At 49.4% G+C, this 22,645-nt stretch overlaps 1 protein-coding gene across 3 annotated transcripts in view; it reads right to left on the bottom strand.

The window, feature by feature from the left end:
- The window catches only part of RIMOC1 (RAB7A interacting MON1-CCZ1 complex subunit 1), a 517,747-nt gene that overhangs the window by 84,981 nt on the left and 410,121 nt on the right, over positions 1–22,645 (bottom strand). For all 3 annotated transcript variants that reach the window (XM_069627205.1, XM_069627207.1, XM_069627206.1), the window contains exon 5: positions 415–529. In XM_069627205.1, the coding sequence (XP_069483306.1) occupies positions 415–529 (115 nt within the window). The remainder of the gene's footprint in view (positions 1–414; positions 530–22,645) is intronic.

The raw sequence follows: 22,645 nt of genomic DNA, 5'->3' as shown, positions 1-22,645 counted from the left end.
GTATCTGTGATGCCTATCATGGAGACGAAATGAGAGAGAACACCCCACTGGAAAATGCCATCCCCTAGAATATCTACATGGCCTTTCCATCCTCAGAATAGATAGAACGTGGAATATTCAGAGTAAACTCTACTGACCTAGGAACTGTGCCCTTGTCTCAGGTCAGCACCTTTATAGTCTGGTCACTGCTCAGTTGGAGTGGTGCACATCAGGAAGCATATGCCCCTGGGAAATACATCCTCGTCCTTCCATGATCATATTCTATTTGTTAATGAGTGTTTCAAAAATATCATGTATTAGTCATATAAAAACACAATGAGCAAACAATTGAATTGAGATGCAACAGAAAATAATACATTTAAGGAAAGTGATAGACATGGAAGAATGTGATGGAAACAAAATGAAGAAAATTACCTTGGCTGAGAAGTCTGGCTGTATTTAAATCCTGGCACGAAACACCATCTTTTAGTTTAACGGGGCATTTCACCTTCAGCATTGTCCGCAAATAATTGATTCCATCGATGAGTAACTAAACAAAAATGGAGAATGTTTGTAACCATTAAAGACACTAATTCTTTACAGAAATGAGACAGAAAATCTCGGGTCATCAATTTGAGTACATAAGCCAAACATTTATATGTGATGGGGAAACTGTATTATTATTGCTAGTACCGTTCTATTAACTCTCTGATAAAAATGAAGACGGCATAATGTAATGCTGACGATTGTATTACCTGTCCCAAGAGAAAGGGGTATTCACTAAGCCTAACACTAAGCCTAACAGAGTGAAGGAGGTGTCATTATCCCATGATAATGACCCGATACAAGTTATTTCTTAGGCCGAACCAGCATTTATAGGTTGGTGGAAGGATCATCATCCCAAGTGATAAAAAACCCTCCCAGGGTCTAACGGGCTATTAGCACTAGGAGTTGTGCAAAGGAAAAAAGGGAAGTGTTTTTATTGCTGGACAAAAGGAAATGAGCAAACCAAACACAAGTAAGTTATGTTTCTTTAAGTAACGTGGAACTAGTATCAAAAACATTATGTGTTTCATTGTATAAAAAAAAGTTATCCTGGGAAGGTTCTTCTAAGTGTAACTGATAGTCACAATCCCCTTTTTGGCCTTCCAATTAGCTCAATGTGCCCGTCGACCTCTCTCAGGACTATGGTGAGCAGGCTTTACGGAACAAGTTACTTACCTGTAACTGTTGTTCTCCAGCATGGGTCTGGCATGGATTCACATGCTCATGAATATTCCCCGTCGTCAGGCTGGGAATCCTCGGTAAAGAAAAAACCAGTATCAGTTTCGTTTCTGATCTGTCTTTCGTAGTAATAACCAATCACTGGTCTCTGCGTCATACTGACCACAGCCAATGACTGCCCTCTACCTAAGCACCGCCTCTGGCAGCCATCTTCAGATTTGGAAGCACGTGAAGTGGCAGTATGACCAAGTGAAGAGCCGCAGAGGGGTAGGCGGGAGGGTTCGCATGTGAATCCATGCCAGACCCATGCTGGAGAACAACAGTTACAGGTAAGTAACTTGTTCCTTCTCCAGCATGGGGTCTGGCATGGATTCACATGCTCATGAATAAAGAATACATAGCAGTACACACATGCACAACCACGGGAGGTGGCAAAGGCTCAACATTAAGCATCACATCAACTCAACATTAAGCATCTTACCTCCTCACCAGGCTCACCTCAGGCGAACAGGTTGCGCAGCACTGCTTGGCCGACCCTGGACTCCTCCCTGGAATCCCGGTCGACGCAGTAGAATTTCGTGAAGGTGTGCGTCGACCTCCACGTAGCAGCCCTGCATATGTCCAGCAGGGGCACACCAGATAGGAACGCCGTGGTAGCTGCGATCGCTCTGGTGGAATGGGCTCTCGGACGGCCAGGCAGCGGTCGGTTTGCCAACCGGTGACAGTACATGATACAGCCGGAGAGCCATCTGGAAATGGAAGCCTTCGAGAGAGCCTTCCCCTGATTGACAGGTCCAAAGTTCACAAAGAGTTGTGACGTCTTCCGAAAACACTTCGTGCGGTCTACGTAGAACTTCAGCGCTCTAGCCACATCCAGCGAGTGCAAAGTCCTCTCAGCCGGCGACGAAGGCGACGGGAAGAACACAGGCAACACCAAGGGTTCGTTGAGATGGAAGTCCGACGGCACCTTGGGCATGAAGGAGGGGTGCGTCCTGAGCACTACCCTCGTGTCGTGGAAAGTCAAGTACGGGGCCTTGCAGGAAAGGGCCTGGATCTCTCCCACTCGTCGTGCGGAGGTGATGGCCACAAGAAAAGCTGTTTTCCACGATAGAAACTTCAACGGGGCCGAGTGCAGAGGCTCGAACGGAGGTCCCATGAGCTTGGTCAGCACCACGTTGAGCTCCCACGCCGGGGCCGGAGCCTTCACCGGCGGGAACGATCTGAACAGTCCCTTCATGAACTCCTTCACCAGACGATGAGACCACAAGGACGTCCGCCCCGTGGTTCTGGTGTATCGGGAGATCGCAGCAAGATGAATCTTGATGGACGCGTGTGCCAGACCAGCTTTGGCCAGCGTCAGCAGGTACGGCAGTACTTGGGGAGCCGTAATCCGTAGAGGGTTAATCTTCTGTGCGTGGCACCAGACAGAGAACCTCTTCCATTTGTGTCCGTAGCATTTAAGAGTCGAGGACGCCCTGGCCTTTGCAAGAACCTCTCTGCAATCGGCCGGTATGTCGTATCCTCCAAACTCTAGCGCTGCAGGAGCCAGGCCTGCAAGTTCAGCGACTTCGGGTCGTGGTGGAGGATGGCGCCTCCTTCCCTGGAGAGTAGATCCGCGTCCGCCGGCAGCTTGATCGGCGGGGACGCTGACAAGTCCAGAAGGTCCGGGAACCATATCTGCCTCGGCCACGCAGGTGCGACGAGGATCATCCTGCACCGTGACCTCTTGAGCTGGTTGACGAGCCGGATTAGCAGAGGCAAGGGAGGGAACGCGTAGAGGAACAGGCCCTCCCAGGGGAACGAGAAAGCATCGCCCATGCTCCTCGTCTGGGGAAACCTGCTGGCGAACCTCCGGCACTTGGTGTTCGTCGCCGTCGCGAACAGGTCGATCTGGGGTGTGCCCCACCGTCGGAAGAGGCGATCCACCAGATCCTGCCGTAGTTCCCACTCGTGGCACGAGCGCAGCTCCCTGCTGAGTGAGTCGGCGATGGTGTTTTTTATCCCTGCCAGATGAAACGGCACCAGAAAAATCCCTTGGGCGACGGCCCAATGCCACAGGTCCTGCGCCTCCTTGGACAGCGCTGGGGACCTGGTTCCGCCCTGTTTCCTGATGTAAAACATGGTGGTGGTGTTGTCGGTGAAGATCCTCACCACCTTGCCCTTGAGGGACGGAAGGAAGGACCTGAGGGCCCAAAACACTGCACGGAGCTCCAGGACGTTGATATGCAGGGACTTCTCCGTCGGGAGCCAGAGTCCTCTTGCGTGCAGATTTTCGGTGTGCGCTCCCCACCCTTCCAGGGAGGCATCCGTGGTCACAGTCTCCTGGTGGGCTGGGGTCTGGAAGACCATGCCCGCCGTCAGAAGCGCGTGGGTGCCCCACCACCGTATCGCTCGTCGGAAACTCTCGTCGAGCTTGATCCTTTCCTCGAAGCTGCCCGTCGTCTGGATCCAGCGCGCATCCAGGAATTCTTGCAACGGGCGCATCCGGAGCCTGCACATGGGAATGAGGTAGATGCAGGAAGACATCATCCCGAGGAGGGACTTGATGGACCTCACCTTGGCCGCGTCGGCCACCAACATCCGTTGCACCTTGCCCAAGATGGTCCTGGTCCTCTCCTCCGACGGGGAGGCCAGAAGGGACACTGTGTCGAGCCTCGCTCCCAGAAACAGTGCGACTTGCGCGGGCACCAGGTGGGATTTGGCGTAGTTCACGGAGAATCCCAGGTCCGTGAGGAGTTGGACGGTCCTTGCCGTGTGGACCACGGCGAGCTCCCTCGTCTTGGCGCGGATGAGCCAGTCGTCCAGGTAGGGGTAGACGTGAATCCCCTCGCGGCGCAGCTGCGCCGCCACCGGTGCGAGGCACTTGGTGAATACCCTGGGTGCCGACCGTAGTCCGAAGGGAAGGGCTTTGAACTGGTAATGACACCCTTGGACCACGAATCTGAGGAATTTTCGGTGCCCCTTTAGGATGGGAATGTGGAAGTAGGCATCCTCCAAATCCAACGACGATAGGAAGTCTCCTTCCTCCAGCTGACCCAGGACGTGCTGGAGGGTGACCATCCGGAACTTCTGCGCCTTGATGAACTTGTTCAGACGTCGCAGGTCTAGGATGGGGCGCCATCCTCCCGTCTTCTTCTTCACGAGGAAGTATCGCGAGTAGACTCCGGAGCCCCGAAGCCTCTTTGGGACGAGTTCGATGGCGCCCTTTCTGAGCATCGCCTTTACCTCCAGGAGAAGTTGAGGGACGTGAAGTTCTTTCCTGGCCACGGGGGGGACGCGCGGGCACCTTCTTTGAAACTCGAGCGCGTGGCCCCGGGCCAGGGCGTCCAGCACCCAACGGTCGGTGGAGATGGACTCCCACACGCTGACGAAGCCCGCCAGCCGGCCTCCCACCGGGGTGCTTCGGTGGGGGCCCGACCCCACGGCCGGTTCAATCCTGCTTGGACGTGGCCTTGCCGCCTTGACCTCCTTGGCGACGACGGCGGGGTCCGCTAGACTTGCCTCGTCCTCTGTAGGCCTCTTGCGACGACGAGCGGGCCGCTTGACGGTAGGAAGCGAAACCGCCGCCGGAACCTTTGGAGGCGCCCTTGCCTCCGCCGCTCCGAAAGGGCGTTCGTCGTTGCTGCAGGACTCCAAGGGCCCTGGCCGTCTCAGTATCCGCCTTGATGGCCTGAAGGGAATCGTCCACTGTCTTCCCAAACAGGTTGTTCCCGTCGAAGGGCATGTCCAGGACTCTGGTCTGGACGTCCTGCCGAAAGTCCGTAGCTTTGAGCCATCCACGACGTCGAAGGCAAACGCCGTTGCCCAGCTGGCGGAACCCAGTGTCGGCGATGTCCGTCGCCACGGTGATGGCGTGGTCCGAGGCCACCTCACCTTCCTGCAGGATCTCCAGGGCCTCCGCCCTCTTGTCGTCCGGCAGAAAATCCAGCAGGGGAGCTATCTTGTACCAGAGCTCCCTGTCGTAGCGGGCCACGATAGCCAAGGCGTTGGCCGCTTTAATCGTCGTCGCTGCCGACGAGATGACTCTACGTCCCATAGCATCCAATTTCTTTCCCTCGCCGTCCGGCGGGGAAGTCGATGTGGAGGCCGCACCCCCCCCCCGCTTTCTTCCTGGCTGCCGCGGAGACGACGGAGTCCGGGGTAGGCTGCGCCCGGAGGCATAGGGGGGCCGTGTCCGCGTGTCCGGGACCCGGTACTTTTTCTCGTACCGGTCTCTTCTAGCTGGCGTCGTGGAAGGGTTCTTGAGGAGGGAAAGGCCCTCATCCCAAATGTCGTCCAACAGAGGCACTGCGAGGACCGTCTTCCTCTTGGCCTCGCGCCGCTGATAAAGGAAGCCTTCCTTTTTCTTCTCCTCAGGGCAGAGTTGGAAAAGCTCGGAAGCCCTGGAGATCATGGAGTGGAAAGATCCGATCTCGTCGGGCGGAGAAGCCCTGGTGGGAGGCGACGACGGAAAATCCTCGTCGTATGCCTCGTCGTCCGTACCCGTCGCTGCCGTGTCAGTCCCCGTATCATCCCCTCGGGTGGACGGGGAGGAGGGCTGGACGGGGCGCGACGGTTGAAAAGGAGGTGGTGGATGGATCCTTCTTTTCTTGGTAGGGGGAACACCAGAAGGTCCCGGTTCTGGATCCCCCGACGGGAGAGGTTCCTCCGTCGGTAACGGTAGCCTCGTCCTTATCTCGGAGCATAAGGACTGTATGGCCAACAAAATGACCGCCGAGTTGTCTTGCGGCGCTGGCAGAGGGGAATCCGACGGGCGAGCAGGGGCCCCGTCGGTATCCTCGACGATGTCGTCGTCGTCACCTGCGTCGGGGTCCATTCCGACGGGCTGGCCTTCTTCCACGCCTAGGCCGTGGCTTAAGACCTCGATCAGCTCCTCTTCTGAGGTTGAGGCTGAATCTACGACGACGCCCTGCCCCCCCTTCTTCCCCACGGAGGGTTTCACGGGGGTCCTATCGATGGGCACAAAGGAAGACTCCCTCCGCGGAGGCAGGGAGATTCTGGGCCCTGAGGTCGCCACCACTGGTGTAGCCACCACAGGCTGAGCCAGGGCCGCCGCGACCGTTTCGATAGAGGGCTTGGTCGGATGGATCAAGGCCTTCACCACCTTAGGTGCGCTCACCGCCTTATCCTTGAGGGAGGGGGCACTGCCACGCTCCTCCTCTGCCTTAGAGCTCGACCGGGGCCTCTCCAGGAGCTTCGCCGGGTGCTCGGCCTTCCTCTTACCCGACCCAGAGCGTTGGCTCGTGGTTGATGGTGCCTGGGAGGGTGCGCCCTGCCTGGCGCCCGTAGAGCCCGACCGTTCGGCGCTCCCGGTGCCAGCGGACTCGCGGTGCTTGGCCTTATGTTGGGCCCCCGTCGCCGGGGCGCCCTCAAAGGTCTTAGAAGACCGCTCGGATTTCTTCTTCTTCTCGCCAGACGGGCTCTTACCCTCCAGCCAGTTGGCGAGACGTTGATGCGGTCCTTCATGGTCCGTTCCGACATGTTGCCGCAAAATGCACAGTCCTTCTCCACGTGCGTCTTGTCCTCATGAAGGCAGTAAAGGCAGAAAGAGTGTTCGTCCTCCTTGAAGACGTTCTGCAGCTGGCATCCAGGGCAGACCCTGAACAGCTTTCCGGGCGTCGAGCTTCCCTTCTCCTGGGCCATCTCCGAGACCGGGCCTGAGAAGCTTCTGGAGTCCTCCGAAGCGTAGCTCGATGAAATCTTCACCCTTGAGGGGCACAGATGAATCCGACACGGGTCCCCGTTGATCGGATGTAGGATCGGTGGAGCTTGAGGCTCTTTTGACCGAAAGAATCGAAGTTTTTTGTGAAAAAGCGCGAAAAATAGCACTAACGCTCGAGAGCAATAGCACGAGGATCCCAACACATGAACGTGCGGTAAAAATCTGAAGATGGCTGCCAGAGGCGGTGCTTAGGTAGAGGGCAGTCATTGGCTGTGGTCAGTATGACGCAGAGACCAGTGATTGGTTATTACTACGAAAGACAGATCAGAAACGAAACTGATACTGGTTTTTTCTTTACCGAGGATTCCCAGCCTGACGACGGGGAATATTCATGAGCATGTGAATCCATGCCAGACCCCATGCTGGAGAAATTCAGCTTCACCTCTGCCTTCTAGTTGCACTGTTGGGTATTTCATACTCCACAATACCAAGTAGGTTGCCTCCAGACCTCTGATTTCTTAGCACCAATTATTCAGGTTTCCTCCCAGATCTCTCAGGTTTCAGTCTTCAATCAATAAGCCTCTACCAGGCTACTGTGGTTTTTACAATATTCAAGGAACTGGTCTTTATCGCAAATTTGGCTCTCAGGTTTTAATGAACATTTCCCTACTAGATTTCCCTACTAGACCTCATGCATCTCAGCATTCGGTATTGGTCTCTTCAAGTCCGCCCATTTAAAAAATAAAAAAAAATTGTATTGAGGTCTGCATCTCACATGAACACAAACATTACAATATATTTCGACTGTATATTACAATGAGCTATAGCATGCATAGCAATATCATGAGCAACATATTCCCCCTGCAGTAAGATGCATTCACCGTTGCCCACCAAACTCAGGATAAAGAGTGCAGACCCTGTATTGGCCCACTCTACACTCCCTGAACCAATCCATCTCACTGAAGCAGCCATGCACTTCCTAGGTTTCCACCACCGCAGTCATCTCTGAGGGATCGGGGGTCGGGGGGAAGCCTCCTCCCCCCAGCCACAGGCCATTGGACATGAAGATAATACACTAAGGTGCCCCAGATGTCCTTGGGCCTATTCTGTGCCACACCAAGTGCCCCATAGTAATGATCAATGCCATTAAGCAAAATCATATCTTACAGCCATGACCTAGGGGCAGAGGCAGTGGAACTAGTCCACTGCACTATAATTCCTGAACACGAGGACAGGACCACAGCATATGAGTAAAGCCTGCTGCCTCCCCCGGCATCTGGGTTACTTGTTGTCCATGGCAGGATCGAAGAACCGAAGACATGAAGGTGCCAAATATACCCTATGAAGGTTCTTTAATTGAATTAACTTAAACCTGGTGTTTACTGCCCCACTGTGCGTGCGATCGCACAACATGCCCCACTGCTTATCGGAAAATGTAGAACCTGCATCCTCCTCCCATTTCACCTGGCATTTCAAATCCATCTTTGGAGAGTCGTTCGGGATCATTCTATACACAGAAGAGGCCGAGTTCAGGAGATATTGCAGCAAAGGCAGAGGAACAGGCTCCGTCGGGAAAGAAGAGAACCATCTGGTAATAATTGAACCGACCAAAGAAAAGAGAAATGAGGTGGAACCACCTCATAATTTCTGACGCTCTCGTTTGCTTGAAATCAGCTGAAACATTTTCTTTTTCTTTAGTTCTCCTTTCGCCTTTTCCTTTATCAATATGTGATTCCAAATCCAGTTATCATATTGCTAGGAAGAACTTCAAGCAATCATGTAAAAAGCAGGAAATGCTTAATTTGCATTCCTGTGTAATCATTCAAAAATATATGGCATTTTGAATAGGCAGATGTCAAAACATAGTAGTCAATCTGTCACAAATAGCCAATGCATTTCGGTGTGTAAAACACCATCTTCAAGGCAATGCAATCTTTATAATAAATCCACAATTCAGATCATGTGTATATTAACAATTAAGATCAATAAATTTCATTTTGTACATACCCATGCATTTAGTTATATTTCAAGATAGTTGTCACACGCAGTGAAATTAAACGAAGTGCAATAAAACAAAAAAAGAAAGTCTTAATCAGTGCCTTATCTTGGGTGTCTCAACTACTTTCTACTAAATTCGTACAAATATTGTTAGATTGAGTTTCATTGTACCTTTACAGATGACTCTGCTAACGTGCTTTTGCTGCCACGTGTTAATGTTCCAATCTTGACTACTTTCCGTATAACGTATTGAGAGCAATCCCTTAAAAGACAACATCTGATTGTGATTCTTATTGCTTCTGCATATGTGCTCAAAGGGGCTTATAGTGACACCAGCATATTCTCTTACCTTTGTGATTCAATTCGGAACTGCAAGGGAAAGCCGCAAGAACACGCGGTCCCTGGAAGTATTTAAATGTTGCCATGGATACTGATGCTAGGTGTTGCACCCCGGCATCGGAATGACAGCGTACGTACGCCTCGCGTCCCACCCTCCCATGGAAACGGGAGGGAGGGATAGTCTCCATGGTAATGCCATGCAATTACCCTAAAAGTGAAACTAAACTTGTGCCCTTCGGAACGCGTGTGACGCGTGATATTCTACCTGAAATCAAAATCGTCTTTAAGCCTTCTTGTTTATTAACTACAATAACCGCAATGTAGCATGCCTAATTATTCAATGATGTAAATTCTAAATTGCGCAAATCTCTGAAAAAAGTTTGCTAGACTGACTTTCACAACACTCATTTCCTTTCTCATAGTCCAGTATTCATCAGTAAACATGTAGTATGTATACTGCACATACAGATGGGTCATTCATGCAGGATCATTACTTTAAGTAGAAATTGAATAAAAATTAAATAAATGGCAAAATTACAAGTTCACGTGTCTTTCTTTAGCTATAGTATACGGCTGGCCTTGCCGCTATGTCAATCGTGTTTTCGGTATTAATGTACCCTTCTGTTGATATAGTCCATCATAGTCTCCTGTGAATACAATTGTGCCTGTAATCAAAATATGATGTAACAAGTGTTGTCTGCCAATGCATTGGCAGCATTATACGTCCAGTTTTTAATGTTCTGACTCATTTTCCACATATATCACGTTCTTCTATATCATATATATACACAATGCTACATCTTGTAAAGCCTTTTTGAGAATATATTGTATCTCTACTTGCATCATATTAGATATGTGTGATTTTGCTGATCTAATTGATCTTACTGATCAATTGAGATTTGTGAGAGTCATCTTGTGAGATCGTTCTTATAAATAACACATGTAGTTGATCTCTTCATTGAGTCCTCTTGGTGTAAGCAAACCCATCCTGTCTATCCAATAAGTTTCCCTCTGATCTAGCTTCTTTGCAATGTTTTCATGTGCATCTCTTCTGTTTATGACTTCCAAAATTAGAAACCTAATCTGTGAAAGATTGTGCTTCTTTTCATTCCAATGTTTGGCATCCGCTGAGTTTTGATTGAATCACCCACATACAGGAGAACGCATAAAAATACACAACCATGCCACCTGCGATACGAAGAATATCATCTATGCTATTAAATGCCCTTGTGGCCTTTATTATATAGGCCAATCAAAGAGAGCTGCAAAAATCAGGTGGAACGAGCACAGATCCTGCATCCGTAGCCACAATGAAAACTCAGCGGTTGCATGGTTACTGATGAATACTGGACGATGAGAAAGGAAATGAGGGTTGTGAAAGTCAGTCTAGCAAACTTTTTTCAGAGATTTGTGCAATTTAGAATTTACATCATGGAATAATTAGGCACGCTACATTTCAGTTATTGTAGTTAATACACAAGAAGGCTTAAAGACGATTTCGATTTCAGGTAGAATATCACGCATCACACGCGTGCCGAAGAGCACAAGTTTAGTTTCACTTTTAGTGTAATCGCATGACGTTACCATGGAGACTATTGCGCCCTCCCATTTCCATGGGAGGGTGGGACGTGAGGCGTATATGCGCCGACAGTCCAATGCCGGGGCGTGACGCCTAGCGCCAGTCTCCATGGCAACATTTAAATACTTCCAGGGAACGCGCGTTCTTGCATCTTTCCCTTGCCGTTCTGAATCGAATCACGAAGGTAAGAGAATATGCTGGTGTCACTACAAGCCCATTTGAGCACATATGCAGAAGCAATAAGAATCACAATCAGATGTTGTCTTTTTAGGGATTGCTTTCAATACATTATACGGACAGTAGTCCAGATTGGAAAATTAACGCGTGGCAGCAAAAGCACGTTAGCAGAGTCATCTGTAAAGGTACGATGAAACTCAATGTAACAACATTTGCACAAATTTAGTAGAAAGTGGTTGAGACACCCAAGATAAGGCACTGATTAAGATTTTCTTTTTTTGTTTCATTGCACTTCGCTTCATTTCACTGCGTGTGACAACCATCTTGAAATTTAACTAAACGCATGGGTATGTACAAAATGAAATTTATTGAACGTATTGCTATAAGACATATGATCTGAATTGTGGATTTATTATAAAGATTGCATTGCCCTGAAGATTGTGTTTTACACACCGAAATGCATTGGCTATATGCGACAGATTGACTACTGTGATTTGACATCTGCCTATTGAAAATGCCACATATTTTTGAATGATTACACAGGAATGTGAATTAAACATTTCCTGCTTTTTACATGATTGCTTGATGTTCTTCCTAGCAATATGATAACTGGATTTGGAGTCACGTATTGATATAAGTCAGAAAGGAAAAGGCGAAAGGAGAACTAACTTAGTGCAAAAATAGAAAACATTTTTCAGCTGATTTCAAGCAAACTGAGTGTCAGAAATTATGAGGTGGTTCCACCTCATTTCTCTTTTCTCTGATAAATTCATGATCTGTGTGTCAAAGGATCATTTTGTTCTGACAGCCCCAGGTGAAAATGTATATAAAGATTATAAATATAAAGACTTGAACCTAATTGAATGTACTTATAATAACCCAAGAAAACTGAAAGGTGGTGCCCACCCCAGCCCTACCTACTAATAATAGAACCGACAACATAAATTACTACCCACCTTAGCCTCAAATTGACTCTGAAATACAGAAGCACTCTCAGGGTATACGTCAAACATATGCACAATGCCCAAACCACTCCACTCTGCAGCTATTGAGTTATCGGAAGTCGGCGGTAAACATTCTATATTCCAAAGTCTGAGTGCCGGCCCATTGGGAAAATCCACCCACAGCTGCTTAAGAGCCCTATTACAAGCGTGTATAGTGCAGGCCACTTGGTCAAACTTCCATGTATCATTAACCTTCCCAGAAATCGGGGTGCCCTGCATGCAAAAAGGAGGCACCAAGCACCTCTCAATGCCCCATGTGCAGGTAAGAAGCCAAACTCGTCATCCAGTAGGACACAAAGTGTACCTGTGCTGCCAAAAAATATAGCTCTGTATCCAGAGCCCTGATTCCACTGCCATCCCATGGCCGGTACAACGTATCCCAGCAGATCCTGGTGGTCTTGGGATGCCACGCCAACTTGACCATTAGGGACTTCAGTTCCGAATACAATGCTGCTCCCGGCCATATAGGAACATGTTAAATGTTAAAGATATTTGTACCGTGCACCGTCACCAACGGCGTTGGTCCCCAGGCGTTCTGGCGGATCTACAAACGAGAAGGTGGGATGGGTTAGTATGGTAAAGAGGGAGTAGGATAGTGAGAGGAGTGGTGTTCTGTTGGCAACTTCAACTCGGTATACACTGGGTGCTGAGCTTTTGGTGCGAGTATCGGGCGATGCCCATCCTCATGTGCTGTTGGTGCGGTTTATGTATTGTAGCGGTGTGGTGAAGTGCATGCGGATTGCGGTGTAAGAGGTGGTTGGGTTAGTTTGAGTGAGATAAGTATGTAGAAAGTTTTGAGCTTTTTGTTTTTTTGGTTAGTGGGTTAAATGTTTTGCAGCTAATCACGGTATGGCTGAATGCTTGGGTTTTGGGAGTCCTGCATGTTTATAGTAATATAATTGAATAATTCAGTGCCGTCCTAAAAAATAGCTAGAATCGTGAGTCCCGCAAGGGGGGAGAGAGGCCCACACCTGACAGAGATTCGGTTTTGGCGCGACGCAGGAGACGGGGTTTCCTCTTATCCTACCCTCTAAGTGAATATGTATGCTTGAAGCTTTCGGTGTGGGACGGGCCGTGATACTGTGGATGAGTCAACAAAGTGGTTTCGTCTTGGTCTGACTATGTGTTCGGTCTGTAGTGTCCTCCACTTGTGACTATCTCTCGAGATGTCTTATGGACTGTCGTGGGGTGCATTCTGATCGAGTTTGGTTGTTTGGTGAGGGCCGCGGTCAGTCTCTTTATTCTTCCTTGATAGGTGGTGTGGGTGTTCTTGTGGGTGGTCTTCTAGTTATGCAGTTCAGCAGTTTCCTGAATGCTAGATGATTTCTTGTGTTCCGTATATTCTTTGGTAGGTCATTCCATGTTTTTGGTGCCTGGTGAGAAAACGAGGATCCTCCAAGTTTTCTTTTGTTATAGGGTTTCGGTTCTAGGCGTATATCGTTGCTTGATCTGAGCGTTCTTGTCGGCTGGTGTAGGCGTAATTTATCTCTCAGGTATTCTGCGCCTTGGTTGTGTATAGCTCTGTGCGTGATGCACATGAATTTGAATTTTATTCATTGTTTTATTGGTAGCCAGTGCAGTATTTTTAGCGCAGGTGTGATGTGTTCTCGTCAGGGTAGTTTGAGGAGGAGTCTGGCCGCTGCATTTTGTATGCGCTGCAGTTTTTTAGAAGTCTTTCAGGCATGCCCAGGTATAGGCTGTTGGCATAATCTACTCTGGACATGATCAGAGCGATGATGGTAAGAGTTTTGTTGGGTAATGACAGGAACGGTAGGATCCTTTTTGCCGCTCGTAGGAGAAAGAAGCATTTCTTGAGTAGAACGTTTACTTGTGGCTCTAGGGTGAGGTTGTTGTCCATCAGGACCCCTAGGTTTTTTTACAATCGTCGATGGCTTTGGGGTCGTGCCGAGTTCTTCTGGCCAGGGGATGTAGTTAATGTCTCCTCCGTTTTTTGTGACGATCATTATCTCACTTTTACCTGGGTTGATTTTGAGGTGGTTCAAGTTCATCCAATTGAAGATATCCCGAAGGCAAATCTCTAGTGTTGTGTTTTCTTCTCGGGTGTCTTGTATTTTGAAGATTATTTGTGTCGTCAGCGTAGTTGTAGCAGGTGGGGCCATGTCTTTTGATGATTTTGATTAATAGATAGGTAGATGTTGAATAAAAGCAGGGAGAAGGATGAGCCTTGTGGTACTCCGCATGTGAAGTCTCTTGGGTTGGATTTAAAAGGTTTCATCCATACAGTTTCTGTTCTGTTTGTTAGGAAGGATTTGATCCATAGTAGGGCGGAGTTTGTTTTTCCCAATCCTTCTAATCTCGTTATGAGGATGGTGTGGTTGACTGTGTGGAATGGTGCGGATACGTCAAGAAGTATCAGGGCGGTGCTGTTGTCTGAGTCTGCATTTGTTTTTAGGTCGTCCCATATTGATATCACAGCTGATTCTGTTCCTCTCATTGGTCTGAATACAACTTGTCTAGTAGGCAGTGCTCTTCTATGAATTCTTGGGTTGTTTTGTAAACGTTAGTTTCTAGCAGTTTGGCTATGTAAGGGATATTGGAGATGGGTCTGTAGTTGGATACGTCCTCTACGTTTCCTGTTGTGCCTTTGAGTAACGGCCTGATGTACGCCGATTTAAAAGCCTGTGGTACTTTACCTGTTGAGATTGAAAGGTTGAGGACGTTTCTATGGTATTCCATGGGCGTTCCTTATTTGAGGATCAATTTGTATATGTCTAGGAGGCAAGGGTCTTCCGGGGAGCCCGATTTGTTGCTTTGATTTACCAGTCTGACTAAAGTCTCCACTGATCTGTCTGGAAAGCTTCATAGTTTGTTTGTGTGTTCATCCTGAGGATGTGTGGGGTTTAAGGTGTGATCGTGTGGTCTGCTTTGTATGGTTTGTTGGATGGTAGTGATCTTATTTCTGAAGTGTTCTCCTAGGTCATTGCATAGTTTCATCGATGGGGTTGGCATGTTGTTGCATACCGGTTTCATTTTTGATTTTGAAGAGTTCTTTTTGGGTGTTTGGTGCTTTGAAGATTCGGTTGTCGTAGTGTTTACTCTTCGCTTTTTGCATTTCCTTTTGTAAATTTCACTTTGTTTGCAATGTTGTTGTTGATCCTCCATTCTGATTCTAGTTTTTGTTTTTTTCTTTTCATGGCGCTAAGTAGGGGGGTGAACCATTTTGCTGTGTTTTTTTCCCGTGAGGGAGTGAAAGGTTTTTCTTTGGCGATGTCGTCTAGAGTTGTTCCGATCCATGTGTGGAGTAAGGCTACTTTTTTGTCCAGGCCTGCTTCTTCCATAACTGATGCTTTTAGTTTGCTAAATTCCAGGAGTTCAGTTAGGTTGGAATTTTTGATGGTTCTCCAATTTTTTTTCATGGTGGCCGGTTGTTTGTCTTGTTGCTTGTTTATTGGAATGGCCATTGTGATTATGAATGGGATGATGAGGTGGTCGCTCCTGAGTATTTGAATTGGGGGTGCCGTGGTAATGAGTTTATTGTTGGCGAAGATTGCATCAAGTGTGTGGCCTGCTGAGTGTGTTGCTCTCCTTTGACTAGTTGCTGTAGATTCATTGCTGCTAGTTGCGTGGTTAAGGATTTTTGTGTGGTTGTGGTTTCTTCATCGAACCAGATGTTGAAATCTCTGAGGATGATCAGATGATTGTGCTTGATGGCTAGGATGGTGATTGCTTCCATGAAGGCCTCTACGAAGGTTGCATCGTAGGTTGGTGGTCTGTATATCAGTATGGATTTCAGGTTTGTTTTGGGGTTTACTGATAGATGCAGTATTAAGGATTCGCATTAATCGATGTTTAGTGGATCTTCTAGTTTGATAGAAAGCTGTTCCTTGTGTATGATTGACAGTCCCCCCCACTCTTTTGGTTTTCCTGTTTGCTTGGATGCATTTGAAGTTTTCAGCAGGCAGTTGTTGAGGGTGATCTTGTAGTTGTCGTCTAACCATGTTTCAGTTACAAATAGGATGTCGATGCTTCCGTCTGATAGGAGGTTGTATATTTCGGTTGAGTGTTTGACCTTACATTTATTAAATTACAGTGGATTCTCTTGGTGTGATTATGTTTGGTGGTTGTTCCTTGTTCCGGTTTCTAGTTGTCTGGTTGCGGTGTTTCTGTAGTGATGTTGGTTGGATGAAGAACATCGACGGCTGCTTCTTCATCGAAGCGGTCCACTAGGTTGATAGCGTGACTGTTTAATCGTGGCTTCTCCAGTGATGGCGATTGGTTGAAGATGATTGATGGCTTCTTCTTCATTGATTCGGTCTGTTAGGTTAATGGTAGGGTTGTTGGTTAACAAGACTTTGTCCTCTTGTCTGATATATTGTGGGTATTGATTGTGCCCCTCTGTTCTAGTACTGTATGGGGTTAGGGGGTTGGTATCATTCCACTCTCTTTTTGGGGGGGTCCTGTCTTTTTTTCTTGGTGTTTCGGGGGATTCTTTGTGTGCATCAAGATTCCGGTGTTGGGGTATCGAGGTTCTGTAGTTGTTGCGAGGTAGGGTGTAAGATATAAGGATTTTTCTCTTACATAGTTTGTTCTGGTGGTAACCGTGTTTGGCGGGGTGCTTCCTGCTTTCGAGGCTGATTCTGCTGGGTGCCGTTGGTGTTGTGTGTTCGCGGCCAGTGTTGCACGATCTTCTTCTCTTTCTCAGCATCCCTTTATGTGTCGGGGCATTTTGGTTCACAGTGCAGAGGTAGTGGGGGAAAAAGAGTCCTCTGTAATGTTTTGTGCAACCACAGTATTGATGTTTCACTTTAGTCTTGATGCGCTTGGATGCTTGGACATTCTGAAAGAAGTACAACATTTTGGGCACCACCACTATTTTGGCCAGAGCAACACTCCAAGCAGGGAGAGGGGAAGAGAACACCATTTAACTATCTTAGAATAGAGTTGTTGCAAGCAAGAAAGGTAGTTATCACGGAAGAGACTTTCGAAACATCGACTAACATGCACGCCTAAATATTTAACCAAGGTCTGCACCCACCATATGTACCCATCCAGTTTGGCTTCTTCGTCACTACATTTAGCAGAAAAAGGATCGATTTGGACCAGTTAATACAAAGCCCTGAACATCTCCCAAACTTCTCCACCTCGCACGTGAGGGGGTGGAGGTTAATCGCCAGGTCCTTGAAATACAAAAATCGCATCGTCTGCATACAAAGAAACTAGTTCTCTTACCCCACACAAAGCCAGGCCCCCCTTGCAATGACATTTCCGAAGCCAGGCCGCCAGCGGCTCAACTGCTATAGCATAAAGGAGGGGTGACAGCGGGCAGCCCTGCCTGGGCCCCCACCCCAATGTGAAGGACGCCAGCGGCTTATCAAAGAGGCCTACACAGGCATTTGCCCCTGCATAAAGGAGGCACACTGATCCTAAAAAGTACTCCGGGATGCCTACCAACCTCAACACTGCAAACAAACAATCCCACTCAATTGAATCAAACGCTTTCTCTGCATCTAATAGGGCTGCCACTGCCTGTATCTTAGGATCAATCTGTGAAAGAATCACAAATGGGCACCAGCTATTCAGTGACATCGACCTCCCGGGGACAAACCCAGATTGGTCAGGATGGATTATGGGAGAAGCCTATCTGCTAACACTTTTTCAAATATTTTTGCATCTAAATTAAGTAGTGATATCGGCCTGTAAGAGGCACAGTCTTGGGGGTCCTTCCCAGGCTTCAGTATCAGAGTAACCACCATCTTGCAGAGCAAGTACCCATTGCCTCCTGCCACATGCACAGCATATGATCAGCAACCTCAGAGCCAAACTCCTTGTAGAATTCAGCTGTAATACCATCAGTGCTCAGGGGCTTAGCCGTAGGAAACACTTTTATAGCTGCCAAAATATCGGCAGTCGTAAATGGCACATCAATCGCCACCACAGCTTCTTGACTCATAGGTGGCAAGAAAGTATTATCAAGAAACCTCCCTAGCGAGTCTGCATCAACCCCCCCCCATCCGATGCATACAGGCACTCATAATACATGCAAAAAGTATCCAATGCATTGGCACTCGCCCACTACCGGCACACACTCCTGCTATATCCGTAGTGTCTACCTCCTGCCTTATCATTGCCACCAGATGGCGACCTGGCCTCCCATCCTCCCCATATTTCCTAGACAATACTGGCTGCGCCAGGTATTTAACTTCTCGGTCTGCCTCAGTACAAAAACCAGTCCAACGCCCCTTTTAACTCCAATGTATTGGCCTCCCCAAGTCGAAGCTACAGATCTTTTATCACCAATTCCAACCCCAACAATTGCCGTCGGATAGCCTCCAGCACTCTGAATTCAAGCAATAGGCACCTGCCGCTCAAGACCACCTTAAATGCCTCCCACTTAGTAGCCATAGAAGCAAATGATCCCAGAATGAACTTAAAATACATCAACATTGTTTCTAACATCTTGCTGCGGAACACTATGCCCGTCAACGCCGAAGCCTTAAAATGCCAGTAGGGCCCGGGTATAATGTCCAACGAATGAGGGAGTGGTCCAACAGCGTCCTAGGGAGAAGAGCACACTCCACTATAATGCGAACCTTGGCCGTGCCAGCCAGGATATAATTAACACATCATGGGCCGATTATTAGAGGGCGTACTCCCTATCCTCAGGATGCACCATCCTCTGCACATCCTACAGATCCAGGGCATTCTTACACTTCCAGACCTTCTGTGCTGCCCGCAAGGGGCTCTAGCACTGCACCCAGATCTGTCCTTGGCCCATGTTAGTATGCATGTACTTGTAACATTTATGGAGAAGCGTCTTGAAAAACTCAGGGTCATCCACATTGGGGCTGTAAACGTTGACAATTGTAATAGGGATGTGGGTCAAAGTACCCGTCACAAACCTACCCCTTGGGTCTATTACCTGCTCCACCAACTGAAACCCCAGTAAATTGTGGATTAATACCATGACCCGATGGGAGTAAGTGGAAAAGGACATAAAAAAACGGTTGGATCCCCAGGAATGAGCCACACCCTCATTAGCCGCCCCACCAGGTGGGTCTCCTGCAAGAAGGATCACTTTGATCCATGCCTTTCTCAATAGTTAATAACTTTATGCACCTTGCGGGGGTTGTTAAGCCCCTCGAACATAACAGGTTATAACACTTCAAGCTCCTGTAACAGCGCTCAACAACTCTGACTGCCCATTCGTACAGCCAGCCTTATTCCGAGTGTGCCCACTGAAGAAGCAAACCATTTTTACAATATAAAGTCCCACGGCCCCACACACCCCCTCCCACGCTGCTCACCCCCAACCCGCAGCCCCAATATCCCCCCCAACACTGTACAGCCGCAACTTGCAGTTAAAGTCCCCCACCAACCCGTTTCTAACCACCATTGAACAACACAGGACCACCTAGGGGCGGACTCCGCAACCACACCGGCCAACCTCTAGCCAGTCTCCGAAAGGGGGGAGCCAGACATTCAGGAGATTGTAGCAGCTAGACTGTATTGTTACCTAGACAAAAACCAAAACAAATAGAAAACCAAAAGCACCTAGAGCATGCCCATAGACCCACCACAACAGATAGTTCTCCATTCAAGTAGCAGCAACTGTGCAAGCTAGAATAAGTCAGGTGGTGAGCATCACCTAGTGACCCAACCCGCACTAGGGCCCCATCACACCAGAATCACAGATTAATCACAACAGACCCCTGGAGCAAATCGTCACTCCTTCGGCAAGTGTTCCAAAAAGTTCTGTACCTCCCCTGGGTCTGTAAAGAAGTGAATTCTATCATTGTAAACCACCCTCAGCCTGGATAGGTACAGCATGGCATACTACAAGCCACGCTCCCGGAGAGAGTGCATTCCTGATATAAAGGAGAGACAAGTCCGATGGACCGACAGGGTGAAATCTGGATAGAAAGACATTTTACCATCCTTATATTGGAGGCCTGAGGAGAATCATGTCCAGGTCCCAATAGTTCAAGAGGAGTGCTATTACAGGATGAGTATTCTGACTGGGCCTGGGGCACCTGGAACGACACCCGGTGAGCCCTTTCTACAAGGAACAGGGACGACAGCGAGGGACCGCCAAGCACCTGCGGAATGAGTTCCTCCATGAAGACCTCCATATTTTGCAGTGGCACTGTCTCCTGAATGCCCACCACCCATATATTATTCCTACGAGACCTTGCTTCGAGGTCCTCGTTCTTCTCTTTATTCTCCTTGATCTCCTACTGCAGTGCCTGTATCGCCTCAGCGCCAGTGTCCTAAAGCACCCCCACTCTGTGCTCCGTTTCAGAAATACGGCCACTATCCTCCTTTATGCGCTCCTGCATACGGTCGACCTTGTAGGCAATACCAATTAGCTTGGTACTGATAGAAGTTGCTCCTCATCTCGGGTAATACGATGCCCAAGTCCGAAGCAGGAACCCCCCCCACCAGTACACAACCTGGCAGCACCCGAGGTCCCCTGCTCCTTCATTATTGAAGCTGCCCGATGGCGAGGTCATCATCTCCATGCTTGTAGCCAGATCCTCCTTACGTGAAAACTGTAAGCGCGACTGTCTTTTAGCCATGTAAAAGGCACACGTTGCAGCTCAGTCGATCTGTGGGGAGTGCCACAGGACGAAACAGTAGCCGTGAGTAGGAGGCCAAAATAAAGCCAGTGAGCTAGCACAAACCCCCAGCTGAGCAGTCCCTGATCATGGCGCCATGCAGTATAGGGAGGTAAGACAGCACACTCCTAGGGAGGCAAGACAGCACACACCAGATTTGCACTCCAGGCCACTGCGGAGCCTGCCCACTCCCCATTCAGAATCGTCCGCTGGAAGACGTTCCTCTGAGCCAGTGAGCGCACCCTCCACCTTCCAGCACCATGTGTCTAAGAGCCACAGAGCTCGAAATAGCAGACCAACAGTACTTGTTTTCCCTAATGCAGAATAGCCATCAATATAGTCATATCAGCACCACGCAAGGGCAAGCTCTCTACAGATCCAGACAGCACAGAGCATCTAAAGCAGTAAAAAACTAAAGGTCACAATGAAGAACGTTGCAGCGGGGCAACTGCAGGGAGAGGGGTAGAGCGCCTCATGCCAGTGGTGGTCCCCTCTAAGCATGCACAGCACATTTACCTCCAGTGCCACCTCAGCAGTAGGTGTCGCCACCATCAAACAGGAGGACCTGCTCTCCTGCCCCCAACATCGTTCTCAGCTCACCAAGGACCGAATGGGGAGTGTCCGCCTGTAAGGAACTCATGGTGGCAACAGTAAAGACAGTTCAAGGGTGTTGGGCGTGGCCTGGAGCTCATGGTGATAGAAGACTAAGGCGCCGAGCTCGAGCCGAGACACCGCGCTACGATCCTTGTTCGACCGCAAGCAACTCGCCTCCGGGCCTCAAACTCGGACACAATACGGCGGAAATCGCCGTCGAGCGACGACAACAATCCCGAGGAGAAACGGAGCCGGGAAAGCACAGTTCTGTCCGGCGCGAACTCTCCCCCTCTCCACCCTCGCCTGCGTTCAAGATGGCGGCCCCTGTGTTGCTCTAACGCGGCCGAGGTTGCCGCGACGCGCCGCCGTCGCGAAGACCAGCACACGGAGGAGCGGGACATTGGTGGATGCGACCTGGGGAACACACTCCCACACTACCCCGAAGCCGCGCACTGAGCGCCTGCGGCCCCTCCGACACGCAGGACGCAGGGCGCGGCGAGCGGCAGCCAATAGGTGCTGGAACTCCTCCCGCCGAACGGGCGACGACATCGTCCCCCCAAGAACACTGATCGCCGCTGGGAGTGCAGCTGACGTGCCTGCAGAGGGGGCCAAAGCCCATGAGGTGAGGAGACAGGGGGGGCCCCGCTAATCTCCACAGCAGCACCAGCATCCGCTCCTCTGAGCTCTGACCCCATCATCGCCCAGCCCCCCTCGGTACTCCCTCGGGAGCACTAACACCATCAACCCACCCCACGCTGCCTGGGAAGAACTTATTACACCTGCAACTTGAGGGTCACTGCTACCCAACGCATCATTAAGGCAGCATCACTCAACCAACGCCCCCAGAGTCCCGCCATGTCTGCCAGAGGCAAACCAAAACCTGCCACGATGGACAGCTACGTCTCCACAAAAGCCAGAACCTCGGCCGACCAGCACCCCGCTAGCCCCGATCCCACAAAACCAAAAAACGCAGACCCCACCGAGAACCAATCACAAGTGCTGGAGGCTATAGCATCCCTGCGCACTTTCATTGACACCAAAATTGACGAATTCCGGTCTGACATTCAGCTAGTGAGACAGGATGCCAGGAATTTAACGGACAGGGTCGCCACCTCCGAGGCAACCATCAAAGAGACCACAGAAAACACTGTAGAGCTGAAAGCTAAGGTGACGGACCTCGAAAGGAAGGTGGCTTTTCTCGAGGCGAGGGCTGAGGAGGCCGAGGGGCGTGCCAGAAGGAGCAACATCAGGATACTCGGAATCCCCGAAGGTGACGAGGGTCCGAACCCCACTGCATATATAGAGACTCTACTGCAACAAGAGGTGGGCGCAGGCAAACTCACGCAAGGCTTCGCTGTCGAGAGGGCACACAGGTCCCTCCAAAAGAGGCCCCCTCCGGGCTCGCACCCCCGCCCAATAATAGCCAAAATACTTAACTTCCAAGACAGAGAAGTCATTCTCAGACACTCCAGGGAGACTGGCCCAATCAAACGCGGCAACTCAAAAATATCCG

Source organism: Ambystoma mexicanum, chromosome 6p (assembly GCF_040938575.1).
Source record: "Ambystoma mexicanum isolate Mex_15411 chromosome 6p, UKY_AmexF1_1, whole genome shotgun sequence".
In the NCBI taxonomy this organism is placed as follows: Eukaryota; Metazoa; Chordata; class Amphibia; order Caudata; family Ambystomatidae; genus Ambystoma; species Ambystoma mexicanum.
The sequence above is the reverse complement of the archived record's forward strand: the minus strand, read 5'-3'. Positions and strand labels throughout refer to the sequence as shown.